The sequence below is a fragment of the Lissotriton vulgaris genome, chromosome 10 (genome assembly GCF_964263255.1).
Source record: "Lissotriton vulgaris chromosome 10, aLisVul1.2, whole genome shotgun sequence".
Lineage (NCBI taxonomy): Eukaryota > Metazoa > Chordata > Amphibia > Caudata > Salamandridae > Lissotriton > Lissotriton vulgaris.
In genome coordinates, this window is record NC_141698.1 from 790813409 (window position 1) to 790831291 (window position 17883).

General features: G+C 45.5%; 1 protein-coding gene across 1 annotated transcript in view; it reads left to right on the forward strand.

Annotated features, from left to right (window-relative positions):
- Window positions 1–17883, forward strand: part of RAPGEF5 (Rap guanine nucleotide exchange factor 5) — a 997318-nt gene that overhangs the window by 617687 nt on the left and 361748 nt on the right. The window contains exon 9 of the mRNA XM_086941717.1: window positions 17025–17150. Coding sequence (XP_086797843.1) covers window positions 17025–17150 — 126 coding nt within the window. The remainder of the gene's footprint in view (window positions 1–17024; window positions 17151–17883) is intronic.

The following is a 17883-nucleotide window of genomic DNA, read 5'->3' on the forward strand; positions in this document are numbered from 1 at the left end:
AGGCTATATTTAGGAAATAAATATATGCTTTCAAACAATCTGGCTTAAAACGTCCCAAAAAGATCATAAAGTCGTGTTCCCACAGCCACAGCACTTACTAAGAAGGAGCTGTCCTCACACTGACCTTCACCGAAATTCCCATAACTACCGGTGGCACTGCTCACAAGAATAAATATTCACAAGGATACTCGCGTGCTTACATATTTTTAAAGTGTGGATTTACATTGAGTTAAGAATGCGCAATAAAATAAATAACTCATGATTTCAGACCACTGAGAGGGAGTTCTGCATTGTGATAGAGTCTGGTCGGCACTGACGAGCGTGGCCTGGCCTACCTCGAATGGCCGTGGAGGCGCCTCACTGTGTTGCGTGTAGTGACAGCATATAGACACCAGTTTGGGTGATGGCGGTGGGAGACTATTGCTCCCGCTACAATGAGCCTCTGCTCACCTTCAAAAGCCAGCAGGAATGACTCGGCCCAGCCTAATTCAACTGCCCTGGAGGTGCCTTACTATCCCGCAAGGAGTGACAGCAGCACTGCGGGGGCCCTGGTTGCAAATTTCCCACCAATGGCGGCGGGATGAGGGGGGAGGTGGGAGGGGTTTGGAAACACATTAACACAAATGCATTAATACAAATATAAATAAGTTAAGTAAACTTAACTTACCGTCCAGCAGACTCCAGAGACTTCGTCTCGATTCCCGCCGTCCTCGCTTTCAAGTCCTGCAGGCAGCACCAGCACGTCATCAGGAAGGCGGCGCAGCAGGCAGCCTCCCTCTCCACTGCAGTGTTCTTCATTGGTGCGGCCGGCTGCCCCATACTACGTCATTTTATCTCTGTATGCTGCTGCTGCAGCATACAGAGAGAACAGGGAGAGTTACTCGAGGGCAGGGGGGAGTGGCTTTCCCACTGTTGGTAATACTGTCTGTTTGGGCGGCCTCAGGCTCCCCAACAGTCAGTATTAATAACAATGGGCAAGCCACTCCCCCCTGCCCTCGAGTAACTCTAAACCAGGAAGTTCTGCTTTCTCGCCGTGCGAGAAGGCAGAAACAATGGTAGTTATATAACATGATAACTACCATTGTTCTGCCTTCTCGCACGCTGAGAAAGCAGGGGGGGGCGCCCAAACATCCCCATGGAAGAACCGCCACTGCTCACACAGTACTTCTCCAAACAAAATGTTACTCCCGCTCCATTCCAACTTCTTCACTCATCAGAAACATTCCTCAACCATATGTCAAAAATCATGTCAGCCATAACCCAGATTTTCATTACTTCTCTGCTGCTTTTGATGCTATTGACTGTCCCACTCCGATTGCGTCATTAGTCTCGTTAGGCATTCTTGGCATGGTACATAGCTTTCTGTCCTCCTGTGCTCAACATTCTCTCCTCCGACCACCTCTGACCCAATGGTATGCTCCAGATTACAATCCTGGTCCCCTTACTATTTTTACTATGCACTTCAGTCCTAGGCAATATCATTTCGTCCTTTCAGAGGTCTTAAAAGTTCTGCACAGATGAAACTGAAATCTTCTCTTTGCCATCCTGCCCTCCATACCCTCAGACCTAGATCATTTTTTTTCCTAACCACAACCCAGCACTGTCTGCCTCTTGAATGTCCTACACAAGCATGTATTCTGCTCCCTTGGCGCGGTGACTAACTCTGCCACTCGCGCCCTGTTCAACCTCTACAGACACCCACTTTCTGGTCAGCCAACTCTGCTTGTTAAACATTTTTTACACTTTTCATATCCTGATATAGCCATCTATGGTACCTCTCCCCACATATTTTATTGAGCGCATTCTACTACCACACTGAGAACCTTCTGATATACGGGCAAAGCGTGTTCACTATGAGTAACCCTCTCTGTGCCCCTTGTAGATTCCGGTCCTTCAGACTTCTTAACGCCCACAGAAGCTTTAAAAGCTCACCCTCCACTAATTCAGCACAACGAGCTCAGACCTATTTTGAACATAGGTACACTGACATACCAGAGAATAGCACAATACCGCGAAAAAGGAGATGGGAAATGCCTTGAGTGTCTAGCATATATATGTGCCTGTGAATAGCCCTGCTTACAACGACCTCCTTTTAGAGGCGTGTGGAGGAGACTGTCCCCACTGCATTTGCAATGGGCTTTTTGTGGTGGGGTAGCTTGGTGCATTGCAAGACCACAGGTTGCGGCTTACATGGACCTTCATGCAGGGCGCAAAGTATATCATAACAAAGGAAGTCACTGGAAAAACGTTGTTAATGGGACGTTATGGTTGTTTACTCAGATCACAAAACAATATTTGTTATAGAAAAGCTTTACCACATCCCTTAAAAACTCAAAGTGAAGGAATGTAGTAGTTACATCCATACAACTTCAGAAAGTAAGTTGGAAGTAATGATGCACTGTGTAGCAATCATAGGTTTACCTTAACATAGTTCTTCAGTGATGTGTTGTGTTAAGATATATGATAGGCCTTAAACAAGGGTCCAGAGTATCTATTACCCACTGCATACAGTCATGCTCAATGGGCATATAGGGTGCACAGCATGACCATTGGCAGCAGCCTGCAGACTGCCTCCTGTCCCAATAGTTAGCTTGGCTGAGGCCTTACCTCGGGCAATGGGATGCACCTGGCCCCTCTGCATCCACAAAAGATCATCTGGCCATGTGCAGCGGACCTTTATTGCTAATCCTAGCCTTCACCACCTTGCACGGAGAATCTGTGCCAACAGCCATAGTGTTCGAGTGACTCACAACCCCCTTTAACTCTTCCTGTGTCTGGGGTATGTTTACCTTACCCTCTCATCCCTCTCCTTCATTATTGTTTTTCCTGATGCAGGGTTTCCAGATCCTACATCAAGAAAATGGCGGCCACATCAAAAGTGTTCATGCTGTGGCTGCCAATCAGTTCACGAGAGTTCTTGGATGCACTGGAGGCAAGGAGTGGACCTTCAAAAGCGCAAAAGGAAAAAATGCTCTTTCTATTAATTGTGTTAAACTAATTTTTTTGTAAACTTTGTTTTCCATTTTTCCATACCATACGCACATCAACTAATCTCACAGCAGCAAACACAGCACGGGACATTTCTTTTCCATCTTTCATCTCTTTGTACATCCGTGTATTAAGACCAGGTAGTAAGCTACATATACACTCCTGCATTGCCGCCTTTTCTTTTCACCCCTCTCTAAGTTAGATAGTAAACTATGACATACAATGCTGCAGTCTCCTTGAATGTAGTGCTCAGCCCCCAAACTACACTTTCTTTCTCCCCATGGGTGAGTCTTATTTCCATACTGGTCATCTTCCTCTTCTACTTCTTCCGCTTCTACTATTGCATTTGTTGTTTCCGCCCACTTTTGTAGGAAGTCTCTCACCTTTTCATCACCTCCGACGGTCTTCATGTGTACCTCCTCCGCTAGCTTCCACTCTGTCAAATCTTTTTTCAAATTATGTTGCTGTGGGTCTCTAGGAGATATCCACCTGATTGCTATCTGGCGTTTTGTGAGAAGTAAATATAACTCCGCAAACTTACTTTGCAGCCTTGCAGGTTTTTGGGTCAGGCATAAACCCCAGTCACCAATGTCTTATTGTCCTCGCTGTATGTATACCAGTAATTTGCCTAAGTCAGGAAACCATCTCACACAAGTATTCTGATATCGCCCTACAGTTCCACACCATATGTCAAAAAGTAGCCCTATGTTACCTGCACTTTGGACAATTGGATCTTCCTTGTTCGATATATTTGTTGTAATCTGAAATGTGTGAGGAATGTACGATGAAGGTAATAGAAGTCAATCAGCTTAAACCTGGCTACTTGAAATCTGTTGTACTCCTGCACATGCTTACTCCCACACTGTATCAGTTGGCTGGTTTATTAAGCGACTGTCCCATAACTGTTTTGATTTGATTTCTGAGTGGGAGATTTCTGATCTACTTTTAATGAATACAGGTGAGAGATTCGGCAGCGACCCTGTCCCGTTTCTAACACTCCTTCCGAAATTTCAAGCACACCAAAAAATGCTGTCCAGATCTCTTCCAGTTTTTGTGAGTTTTTGCAAATTACAGAAATTGTCCAAGGGTTGCTCCTGAAGTAACCTGGGCCACCTCAAAAGATATACATCTGCCTTCAGGGTTCCAGTCCCCTAACATTTCCATTTCACCATGGTTATTGTTGGAAGTATTTGTCTGAAAGGTTGCATCCACAAGATCAATAACGATGTGCTGAATGGGGATCATTGCAGAACCGCCTCTACTACCACTCCAGAGGCCACATGGCAGATAAGGTGGGGAGAGTCCATTTGCAGACTGCCCCTTTAATCAAGCATATTGGTAACATCCTTTCCTGGACCATTCCCTGATATATATAACAACTCCTCTTATCATTGTATTCTGGGTAGAGTATACTGCCATTTCATAGCCCATTATATGGAGAGCATCTCGGTTACACCATGGGATATGTGTCTCTTGGAGACAAATTACATCTGGGCCAATAAATCTAAGTATCTCATATACTTTAGCTCTTTTGTTTTTATCATTCTATCCCCCCACATTGGCTGAACATATCCTCAATTTAGCCATAACCATAATTGAATATGAGGACCTTCCATCTGAACCATGTAGCTCTTAAATGTTTGACTGTATCTTCTACTTTAACATTTCTTTACTGGCTTTTTCCTCCCTGTGCACCAAACCTACCCCCAACCCCCCTTCCACTGCCACCCCTTTTCACCCCTTCCCATACTCCCCTTGACCTCCCGCTCCCCATTCCCCCCCGAAAGCTTCCAGACCCTTGGTCTGTTGAGTGATGAAGCTGCTCAACACCATGACCGTCCCACAATCCCCTCATCCTCGCAAACTACTGGCCCATCTCTCTGCTACCTGGCTTGGCCAAGGTATGCGAGAAGGTGGTGAATAGACAACTCATGGAGTTTGTTGAGAGAGAGGGCCTGATGCATCCAGCCTAGTCAGGGTTTAAAGCCTCCCACAGCACCGAGTCTGCCCTGGTGGAGTTTGTGGAGTCAATAAGGGAGTGTTTGGATGCCGGCGCGAAAGCAGCGTTGGTTCTGCATGACCTGTCTGTGGCGTTCAACACTCTCCCTCACTTCCTCCTCCTATTGAGGCTAACAGAGATTGGGGTGTCAGGCGCAGTGTCGGGTTGGCTCAGATCCTTCCTGGAAGAACTGGTTCAACAGATGTGGCTTCCTCCGTCCTCTTCCTCTGCTCAGTAAGTGGCCACAGGGGTCCGCAGGAGTCATCCCCTGCTTTTTAATATTTGTCACACCTCTGGTGTACCTATCAGAGCAACTTGGGGCGAAGGTCATGGCCTATGCTGATGACACCCAGCTCCTTTTTACTTTGGACACGAATGTGGACGCGGTTTCCTCTGCCCAACACTGCTTGTCCTCTATTTTTCATTGGCTAGCCGCAGCACAACTCAAGTGCAATGAAGAAAATCTTCAGAAAGTTCGCTTCAACCTTTAGAAATACTCTCTGGCCCCCTGAGTTTCCCATCCTCACCTCTATAGGGAAGCTTTGGGCTTTTGCAATCTTTGAGAACATTTCGTCCACTTCTACCCATGAAGGCAAAGGAGTTTGTTATCTGTGCCCTTATTTTGTCTCGATTGGACTATGCCAATGCCCTACATGTGGGCATTCCGGCTTACCTGCTAAGGAAACTTCAGGTGGTCCAGAATGCGGCAGCCAGGCTCCTTTTGGGGAATCCGGCCAGGACTAGCATGAGACCTTACTTGCGCTCTTTGCACTGGCTTCCGCTGGTTGAACGGGTTACATTTAAATCCCTGGTCATGGCCCACGTCGTGCCCTGCATGAGCTTGGTCTCACATACTTACAGAAACACTTTGCCTTTTACACCTCAGCACATCATTTGCTCTCTCTGTCCCAGCGCCTGGCTCTGGTCCCCCGCTTCCAGCGCCAGAGGCTTGGAGGCAGCTCCTTGGCAAGGAAAGCGACAGTTCCCTGGAATGCTCATCATCTCACACTTCGGAATATCCAGGATTTGCGCATCTTCAAGAAGAATTAGAAAACGTATCTCTTTTCCTAATTTTCTGTCGGTTACCTCTCTTTGTTCCGTGCTGGGACACTTACGAGTATCTGCGCGCGATACAAATTAAAATAACATAACATAACATAACATAACATGATCAGTGGACATCCCCTCCTTAGATCTTTAAAATAAATGTAATCCAGTTTTTAGAGCCAAAAAAATAGCAGAAAAGCCTCCCCACAATGAGTGACATATCCAAAATTACATAAAACTGTGAGAAATTGATAACAGTTGATATCTTCCCACTCATTCCCAAATATATCTACATTCTACGTTTCTACTTTGGATCACATCTCTCAACCCGCAGGATATCTCAGCCATTTTATATCTTTCATTAAGAGAACCCTACTTGCCCTGCGCCCTTCCTCTAAGTTCACCCAAAAATTATTTTGCTTTTATCTTGGAAGTCAAAAAAAGGGGTCTATCACCAACTACCACTTTTAGTTTAAATGGATTTATCAAGTCGGCTTGAGCTCCTTCTGCCTGGAATGGGCTAATCATCTGTCGCAGCCTTCAGCGCCTCTCAGCAGCTATGTGACAAAAGTCAGGACGGGCAAAAAACTCAATGTCCTCCACCTTGCGTTTACTTTCTGGCCTGGATTTCTCATAGATACTCTGTCTGAGGAGATAGTTCCCAAAGTAGGCACGTACAGCTCTGGGCTTTGCATCTTATCGGACTAGCTGTCTCAGATTTAGCAGGACCTAGTGCGTGCAATAGATTTCTTGAGACCAATTCCAACCTACCAGATCGGGGAATACCTTGCTTAATAACTCAACCATATAAAATTGCATGTCCGTGCTTTCCCTGTTCTCAGGGATTCCCAGGAACCGCAGGTTGTTCCGACGCTGACGGTTTTCTTGTTCCTCCAACTTCCATTGGATATCAACTAACCTAGCCTCCTGTGTTTCAGTCTGATTCTGAGTTGCTGCAATATCCGTCACAAGGGCTCCAGCTCTCGTCTCCAACTCTGTCAGATGATCAGAAATATCATTGCATACCTTGACCACTTTCCACAATGACACCTGCACATTACGAATAGCTGTCTGTGAGCGCCAGCAATCCTACTTTGTTTCCTCCCGATGCGCCATGATTGATTGCAAAATAACATCCACTGCAGTGACAGGGCTATCTTCAACTTCCAGTGCCTTGCCTCCACCACCCCCGACCAGTCGGATGGTTGGTGAATAATCCCAGTTTAGGTCCTTTCCTTTTTTATGTTGACCTGAGAGCCCGAGTCTCCTGTTAGCTCTATGCATTGTTGCGGCAGAGTCCCTTCCACTAGTATCTGGTAGGCTCTCACTATCGCTCCCACTCATGCCGGATAGAGAGTCCTCCACTGACCAGGTGTCATCCGATAGTGAATAAAAACAATCAGTGGTCTCCACGTCCGTGTCTTTCGCCTTCTGCCTGCTTTGATTGTTATGTTTTAACTTCTAACATTGTTTTCTCCCTGAGATATGGTCTTGAGTTCCTTTATCTCTGTTCTGTTGTTGATTCTCGGAGGGGTCTTCCACCTGGTCCTTTAATATTCCTCCTTCCTCCCCAATTGATGCATCTTTTTTTGAGCACTCGCTCAGGGTATTATCAATATGTGTGTCACTATGGGTATCAGCATTTGGCTCTACATTTTTTCTTTGTTTTGCTCGCCCCCATCTGGCTTCCCTCTGTTCTCTATAGTGAGTGTCTCTGCACCCCCTCCACATCTATCCAGGACCTGCCTGCAGTCGGCCACCCCCAAGTTAGGAGCTTGAGTAGATATTGGAAAAACGTCAATTACCTGTAGGCTGGCTGCTGATACTGCCTTCAGGGTAGTTTCTTCCTGTCTCTCCACTTCGGTCTGCTCCTTGATACCAGCTACTAGTTCCAATCGTGGCTGTAGCCCGGATCTCCCGAACAGCTCCTTGATGGTTGAGCCGGGTGGACGTCGCTGGGGCGTTGGCCCACCCTTCCCCTTTCTCTCGTCAACCTACCGGGTCCCGGTTTGACCTTTGTGTTCGGTTTGCCGCACTGTTGTCTCCGACCCGGCATTACCTTCGTAGCTGAGCGGGTGGACATCGGTGCTGAGTTCTGAATCGCGGGCTGCTGGGTGTCCTTTTGGCTTCATCGTGGCAGAGAGGCTTATCTTCTAGCTGCTGCAATCAGAGTTGCTCAGTTCACGGTAGAAATCCTCGCAGGCAAGTAGAAATTCTTGCTGTCCAGGTAGGAACTTACAGGAGGGGGTACAGCTTTTAATCTCTTCTCTCAGGATATCCAGCAGAGTATTCAAAATCGCCAACAGCACACTTTAGTTATACTTGGGTGAAGGGGGGACTTTGGGGGAGTCTATTGATCACAGAGTTCTGAGCTGCCTGTGGTCGCCTCGCCTCAGCCAACCGCCATTTTGCTTTTCCACCAGAGCACCCTTTCGAGGACCATTCAGTGAAGTAGTCTTTTCTCCTAGTTCTCTTCTTCTGCTCTCCATTGTGCTGCATGTTAGCGCAGAGCTGCCATGTGACATATCTCCAGATCCAGCAGACCCAATCCCCCCATCTCCCTGTCTAGTTTCAGAATGTCTAGGAACTCTTAACTTCTTTTCCAGCACAAACTAGCAAAATCAATCTCTATCAAAGGCAGATTTGGGGCTCGAAAACATTGTGTTTTGTACTACATACAGGAAGAAGCACCATCTTTGCTACTGCTGCTCTGCCCATCATCGAAAGCGTCAACTTTTTACGGTACTAAACCAAGGCATGCAGTCTCTGTACGAGTCATTCCAAGATATAATCCTGTTGAAGTTGTGGAGAATGGGCTGTCTGGAGACCCAGATAACGGAATGAATCTGTCTCGTTTTTCAGCCCCTTTGTTGGGAAATCCTCAATAGCCCTATCCACCAACTCTGTTAGAGCAGGGATCTTCAAAAGCTCGATTTCTAGCTACCAGAAGCCCACTCCCTGCCTCTCAGTAGCTTGCTTATTGTTGCCTGCCAGCTAGTTTAAAAATATGCAGCTGTCCTTTTGCCAAGGCAGGACTTTGAAACATTGTGCACCTCATTTTGTGAGGCTTAGAAATCTCACAGTGCAATGTACTCGTTTCTGGATATATTTTTTTATTTCTCTTTCTACTTCATTCATTTTCTCTTTTTCTTTTCTACTCCCTTCGCTGGTTCTTTTTTTTCAATCTTGATTCGTTTATCACCCCTCTGTCTGGCTTTCTCTCACTTTTCATTTTTACTTTCTTCCTATGTCTTTCTTTCATTACTTTTTTTAGTCTGCTTTGCTGTTCTTTCTGTTTTCCTTTTTATCTTTCTTGATTTTGTTTTTCCATTCTCTCTGTTTTCTTTCTTTTAATTTCTTTCTCAACATTTATCTTTATTTATTTCAGTATTTACTTTTTCTTTTCTTACTCATTCCTTCTTTCTTCACAAATTCTTCTTTGTTTTATTTTCTTCTTCCTCACCTTTCAATCACTTTATTTTGTTTTTTGGTTTTTCTCTCCCTTTTTTTATGCTGCTTTCTTTTATCCATCTTTATTTTCTTTTCTGCTTCTTTTTTTCTTCCTTTTCCTTTCATTCACTTTTCTTTCATTTGACTTCTATTTATTTCCTACTTCCTTCTGCTGCTTTCTTATCTTTCCTTCTTTCTTTCTATTTGTCTGACTTCTTTTTTTACCTTCGTAATTGTTCTTTGCTCGTTTCAATTTATTTCTTTCTTTAATCTGCTCCTTTCCTTTCTTTTTTACTCCCATCCCCCTACTTCCTTTCTGTCCTATGTCATCCTTTCCTTCCCATCTTTATTTCCCTTTTTATTTCTTCCTTTCTCTTCCTTCTTTATCCTTTTCTTGTTTACTTTTTACCTCTTCACTCCTTCCTTTAGGCATGCTTAGCGTCATAGAGAAATTTGTTAATTCATTAATTTGTATGGTGTGCTTGCACAAGTTTACAATGAGGAGTGTTGGCAGAAATAACCTCTCTTGTAGAGAGCTCTGAAGTCTGTGTAGGCCATTTAAAATGGATTTTAACTAGCAGTCCTAAATCAGAAAGCAATTGATATATTTAAAACATAATGTTTTGAGTTGCTTATTTGTGGATAACATCCAATGGAGCTCAGGACAATTAGCAAGCTAGTGAAAGTCACAATGAGAGCTGGGTCTTCATATGCATTGCATGACAATGAGACCACAATCCCCAAATAAACTCCCCCCCTCACAGAGGTGATACAGAAACAAGAGTGAAAGGCCAACACTGATCCTTATAGACCCTACAGGTAACTCTTTCTTGAAACAGCTATTGCAACAATGCTGTATGCTCACTGGAGCACCACTGGGGGTACTCACGATAATGGTTCCACTGCCAGCATGAACAATAGGAGGGAAAAAGGACAGCCATGCCTGTTGCATCTCTTCACACGCCATATGATGTTAGTCCCCTTGATTTGATGTGCCCTAGGTTCTTGATTTATGAGTCTCAAGCGCTTAAGCTAATTTGGCCAAAACCTCTTCCTAGCCAGGATTTCAAACATATACTCCATTCCAAGCATGTTGAAGATTTTTCGATATCAATCGCTACTAGGATGAGCTACATATTTTGTCCTTGTGTTTCATCTACTATATGGTTAAGCTTTCTAAGGGTCATAGACATATTATGGTTAATTATACTTACTCCATTTGGCAGGACTTTTGCTAGTAACTTTGTGTTTACATTTAACATCAAAAGTGGTCTATAAGAGCTCAGCGTCAGCAGATCCCAATCTGGTTTCCATGTCATAACTATTATGGCCTCCCTCTAGTGGTGGCTCCTCTACTATGGTGGAGTAGCATTGCCCCACTGCTTTTAAGCAGTGCGAAGTCGAAAACATAAAAAAGACACCATCAAGAGGGCCAGCTGGTTCACCCCAGAACTCCTTGCCTTCAAGCAAGCCTGCCGGAAACTAGAGAAGGAATGGCACAGTAAACAAACTCCGGACAGCCACGCAGCACACAAGGGCGCCATCCGGAACCATCACCAAGTCATCAGGGTGGCCAAAAGGGCCTCCTTCAAAGACTGCCTCGACAACAATGCACACAATAGCAAGGAGCTCTTCAACATTGTGAAGGAACTCACCAACCCCAGCTCCAACACCAACGACATCCTGCTGTCCCAAGCCTTGTGCGACTCCCTCACCACATTCTTCCACGGCAAGATAGCAGACGGCAAGGGGTCGTGGTCCGCACACCATCGACCACGACCCCTTGCTAGCCTGGGCCAGCATGAGCGTCGATGACACCATCAAGACCATGAGAACAATCCACTTCGGCTCTCCGTCAGACCCATTCCCGCACAATGTCTTCAACAAAACAAGCACTCCATCGCACCCCACCTGCACAATGTCATCAATCTCTCCCTCGAGATGCGACCTTCCCAGAGAGCTAGAAACATGCTGGGATCAACGCCCTACTCAAAAAACCTAAGGCAGACCCAAGAGACCTCAAGAACTTCCAGCCCATCTCTCTGCTCCCGTTCCCGGCCAAGGTCATCGAGAAAATCGTCAACAGACAGCTAACGCCATACCTCGAAGAAAACAGAATCCTGGACCCTTCCCAGTCAGGGTTCTGCAGCAACCACAGCACCGAGACTGCCCTCATCGCCGCCACCGACTACATCAGGACCCGGTTGGACAACGGTGAGACCGCAGCACTCATCCTCCTAGACCTCTCCACCGCCTTTGACACCGTCTGCCACTGCACTCCACATGCACGCCTCTACGCCGCAGGGATCCGAGACAAGGCTCTGGAATGGACTACCTCCTTCCTCTTAGGCAGAACCCAGAGCATCCGCCTCCCCCCATTCTGTTCCTAGATCATCTGCGGCGTACCCCAGGGATCCTCCCTCAGCGCGACACTGTTCATAATTTACATGGCCCCGCTCGCACACTTAGCCCGACAGCACGACCTCAACAAAATCTCCTTCGCCGATGACACTCAACTGATCCTCTCCCTTACCAAGGACCCCATCACCGTCAAAGCCAACCTCCACGAAGGAATGAAGGCCATCGCCGACTGGATGAAGATCAGCCGTCTGAACCTGAACTTGGACAAGAAGGAGGTCCTCATCCTCTGCTTCAAGCCTTCAGCCTGGGACGAGTCCTGGTGGCCAACATCACTGGGGGCAGCCCCGACACCCACCGACCATGCACGCAACCTGGGAATTATCCTCGACTCAATGCTCTCAATGACCAAGCAAGTCAACGCCGTCTCTTCCTCCTGATTCAATACCCTCCGCATGCTCCACAAGATCTACAGATGGATCCCGACAGATACAAGAAAGAGAGTCACCCAGGCCCTCGTCAGCAGCAGACTTGACTATGGAAACGCCCTCTACGGGGGAGCCCCGACCAAGCTCATCAAACGACTACAACGCATCCAAAACACCTCGACACGCCTCATCCTCGATGTACCACGACATCACCCCCCCACTTGAGAACCCTGCACTGGCTCCCCGTCAACAAGAGGATATCCTTCAAGCTCCTCATCCACGCACACAAAGCACTCCACAAGACCGGCCCAGCCTACCTCAATAGACGGCTCCCCTTCTACATCCCCAACCGCCAGCTATGCTCCGCCGACCTCTCACTCGCCACCGTCCCGCGCATCCGAAGAACAACCACCAGCAGGAGATCCTTCTCCCAACTTGCCACTAAGACTTGGAACACCCTCCCACTGAGCCTACGACAGACCCAAGACCTGCTGACCTTCAGGAGGATATTCAAGACCTGGCTGTTTGATCAGTAGCACCCCCCCCCCCCCCCCCAGCGCCTTGAGACCCTTGCGGGTATGTAGTGCGCTTTACAAATGATTGATTGATTGATAAAATGATAATAACTTTGAGTTATCACCATTTTATGCTTGTGCTGCTTAGTGGGTGGGCGGGGCTGCTCTGCTCTCGGAGCAGGGCAGGGGAGAAGTGGTTTGCCCACTCCTAAGTGCACCTGACAGTTTGGCCGACCCTCTCAGGCCACCCAAAACAGTCATGCGCACTTTCCCTGTTCTCCATGCAGGCTGCATTACAGCCTGCATGAAGAACATACCCAGGACCCCATTCCCTGGCTGAGCATCGAACCTGGACGCTCAGACTAATAACAACGCTGCATGGCAGCGTTGTGATTGGTCAGTGGAGCCTGGCTGTGCTTCCTGTTTTGCGAGTTTGACCAGGAGAGCAGGAGCAGAGATGCAAGATCTGACGGCAACGTAAGTTTTGTTTTTTTATTAACTTTTTTATATTGCGCCCCGCCGAACCCACCCTGCCACCCACGAGCCACTGCCACTGCCACTGGCTCCCTCGTCATTTCTGGAAATCTACCCCTGAACATGGCTTTGCAGCTTTTCTGGGGGAACAGCCAGGAAGGATTGTTAAAAGGTTGAAAAGAAGCTATCAGATCCCATCATTTTGTTTGAGCATAACTCACAGGTAGCCACTGCTAATTACTTTTTGGAAGTCTGTATCTAATTCCTATCTGACTTCTGGTCAATGTGTCTAGGAAATTTTTAATTTCCTGCTTGCTTGTCTGAGTTGGTGTTTTGTATAAATCTGCAGGATGGCGGACGAATATTTCATTGCTACTCATCTGTGTTCATCTGTGTGACAGGCTACTCATCTGTGTGACTGTCACTGTATCATTCGGCTTATTTATGGCCAGTACCGAAGACTTGGGTCTTTCTTTCTTGAGTAGTATGCTAATAATCTCCCCATTTGTTCCCCTCTCTGTATAGTTTGTGTCCATAATCGCTGAGGGTGCATCTTTCTATCTCACCCTATGTTACTTTGGTTGCACAGGACAATGCGAATGACCAGAAAGCGAGCAGGTGCTGTTTGCAGTGCTTATGGTTTCCATGCTTTTTTGTTTAGCGTGAAATGGGCTATTTGTCCAAAATAGATTATTAACGCATTTTACTCTGTTTTATAGTGACAAATGCTGGTTTTGCATTTTTTCTTACTTTTTCCAAAACCATGCATAATTATGCAAATGAAAATTATATGAATCTCATACACTCCTACTTTGTAGATGGCACGGAAAGGATTGTAATATATGGGGACATCAACAGGAAGCCTGTGTAGGTCACAATGCATCGGAATAATATAGGGAGATTTTCTGAAGGCAGGAACATACTTGTTATTTCCACATGCGTATTAGAGCCACATTCTTTTCACGCCAATTGTGTTGATTTATGGGCCATGAGTTATGTGATGCCACCTGCTAGTCCTTTCAGGTACTGAGCGATTAAATGCATCAAAGCTTGCATCGTGGTCACTGGGGATCTGCAGGGCAGCCTATGTGTTATTTTCGATTTGAAGTTTAATTTAGCCCGTAATCCTAGAATCTCAAGATGCTTCCTAAATACTGGTGTTAACAGATCACGGAAGGTGGAATCTTTATCGTTAGTATGTGAGTAATAAATTTGAATAGAAATGGTGTGTTGAAAATGTATTGTACGTTGCATCAAGGGAGTTGTTTTGTGATCCCAAAAATTATCTGAATCTGTTTTAGATTACTTTGAGAAAGGTGGGCAAATAAGTATTTGCAACTCAGAATGTATCAGCAGACAGCAAAATTAACAAGGGGTGGCTCAACAATTAACGCAACGCAAAAATCCCTAATATAATTTTGCTTCAGCAGCAAAATATCATAGAGCATTTTGACCTTACATCTTCATTGAATTCACTCAGAATTGCATTTAACTAAGCCTGGACGGTGAACTCTACTTCATTGCCGTTCACAGAATTTGCAAAGTTTTTTGCGCTCCACAGAGCACAGAAGGGTTCGCGGAGTCCTGAGAATCTTTTCCTTGCTTGCGTTCGCCAAAGTTAAGTTGGCAAGAGCGAGTGAGAAAAATCCAATGCTAGGTCACTTCCCTTTGAGAATACTCAACGCAAGCAGTCACGGATGGTCTCTACTGCTTGCGTTGATGCATTTATGTTCGCGTTGAGGAAGTTGCCGCTTGAGTAGAACTTCTATTCTAGCGGCAGAAAGAAGCAGCACCCTCTTGCACTGTGTGAGATGCCGTTCATGCTGATTTTACAGTGGGGGACAAACACTCAGCTTTAAAAATCAGTGTGAACCGCGTGAGGTAACCCACTCCGATGCTTGGCAGAGATTTTCTGTCACTTTGTTGAAATCCGCAAAGCGGCATTCTGCAAACTCCTCCCAGGCTTACATTTAACAATTGAATTGTGCACCCATATCAGACTTGCTAACCTTAAACATAACAGCCAAAGAAGAAGAAATCTGTCCTCAAAGAGATTTTTGACTGCAGCATCTTCATCATACACACAAGCTGAATGTTTTACTAAGGCGCAATTCACAAAACGTGTAATTGCACCCTAAAGCTGGCACTGCACCGACTCTTACTTGTTTTTCCCCCATTCCGCAGACGATTTGCCAGTATTTTCCTGACAAAGTTGCTGTTTTTCCCTCAGCAGTTCAAATTACGGTTCGGGTGGAAATTCCGGTCAATGTCAGGTCTGCAATTACTGTGTAAATCCGTAATAAGGTCCTGTGTGTGAAGGATGCATGTTACTGATAAAAGTGGTCATTTGTACACAAGTGTGCTGTACGAATGTTTTTGCACATTTATTCATAGCTGCAAAAGTGACACTCTTCACACAGGTGCCTGAACATGTCTGCACAACGCATGTTATAATGCAGTTTATCACACATAGTCTAGGGCAGCAGAGTCTTCCAGAACGGGACAGCAGGCATGATAAAGAAACTAGAAGTGAAGTGATCTTTCCTTAGGAAAGTCTCACAGTCTGTAAGTCTCTGTAATTGTCTTGTAGTGGCTCCAAGATTTACTGTGTATTTTGAATCACAGCAACACACCACTGATTCATCCATGCACAGTTTAATAAATAGAAATTCTCACCATGTAACTGGGATCATCTGTGTGTGCAGTACGAAAATGAGCCTTGTGACCAATTGGGTGCGTTGCCCACAGCACAGCACACAATTGACTGACCTAGAAAAATAATTACGCCAAGCGCGATAAAGAAACCCTTACTATTTCACTGCTTGTGTCCCAGAAATCCCCGAAGGGAGTCGCAGTGCAAACAGTGAACTAAAAGTAGGGTCCTCAAAGTATCTGAACTGAAATCCAGCAGCATTGCTGGCTTAGAATTCTACTCATTGAGTAACCCGGCCTCATAGAAGTAGACCGTGAAGCCACAGGAAGCTGAAATGTATCAGAAAAACATACCTGCTCACATTGGTGTCCTCAAGCCATTACTTGTCAATAACAAGTTATTCCTTTGTTTTCGTGTCCTAGACTTGTAAAGATAGAAATTTCGATTTAGCTCATATGCAGCACACCTTTTACCCTCAGAATATGCACATAGATTATAACGTAGGAACATGGATATTAATGCATGCACTTGTTTGGCGTGCTAATCTATAATCCAGATTTGTTTCACGTTGATTTTGTTAGTCACCCAATTGATTTCCCAGAGGTCTGAAGTATGTGATTGAAAACGTTGCTTCGACTAGTATGCATTTTTCAAAAATGACAAAAAAGGCAGTGCGACTGGAGTAGGAGGAACTACTGTTATTTTTAGGAATGATGACTGCGCGTCACTGCATCCTTGTGCCGGGCCAGTTCCTGGCTAACTTTCCCATGCGCTTGTAGCAGCCTCCTGTTGCAGTGCCCTTATGTCACAGGAAATAGGCTGAGAGGAACAAGTGAAACACAAGCATATCAGGCTCAGGCAGGCAGGGTGGAAGGAGCTGAAACCGGTCCCACCTTACTGCAGTTTATCAGCCAACAGTGGCTTCAGCCCTGTAATGGTCTTTAAGAGAGCATCAGGGCTTTGTTTGCTGGCTGCGTTGAGCATTTTTGTTTGACGAATATTGATCAGGGACATAAGAAGGGATGGATTTGTATTGTTAAACAAAAGTGAGTGTTGTCATGTCCTGGGACTGTGGATTTAGGTATCTGTTTGCTCTTTCTCCGTCAATCAAGGCCGGGGTGATGTGCAAGCTCCAGGAGCGAGAGGACATCGGACGGATTGAGCTGGTGCAGAAACTCACCAGAGAGAGCTGCCAGTTTCTGCAAGGGGAGAAGAAAGCGGCTGAGACCATAGAACAAGTAAGAATTCTTCATCATTTACTATTTGTCCGGAATATGTGAGGGGCCATGTTTCGTTTAAACCACAGGCACTGAATTAAATTCAAAGTAAGACTTCTAGTTTAATCTGTTGTGTGCTGGTTACTCGTGCAAGGTTCATTGGGTGCATCTTTGCAGGACTAATACCTCCATTTTAAATCTGAATTTATCAGTATGCCCTCTTTCTGCCCTCAAAATGCACCCATCAAAGCAGGTGAGTTCTAGCATGACTGGTTTCTGCATTCATATGTGTGCACAAAAGGAGATCCCTTGGGATTTGGGTTGAGGTACTTTTCTAAATCAGTAGAGGTAAGAGAAAGGAACTCGCCTTTGCTCGCACTGTGTGCAATATGTGGAGAATTGAAGAAATGGCTCAAATGTTTCTAACCTAACACTTTGGGTGAGCACTACTACTATTGCAAAAGCATTTGTATTCTAACTCTATAGAGTGAATTCTTATTGTTCTTCTCAGACTGGGTACTGTTATAGCCTGCTCTTGTGGGTATGTTGCTGTTCAAATAATTAAGTGGGTTATTGCTGATTTATGTGCGCGGCCTACATATCAGATTTGCTCACCCTTTTAACCTGATATAAAGAGCACTGTTGAGTTTGGTAAAATGTAAAATTGGGATCAGCGTTTGGAAGTAGCAATCCTGTGGTAGCAAAAATAAGGTTTTATCAGTATTGTTTTATTATGATTCTTATTGTTATTACT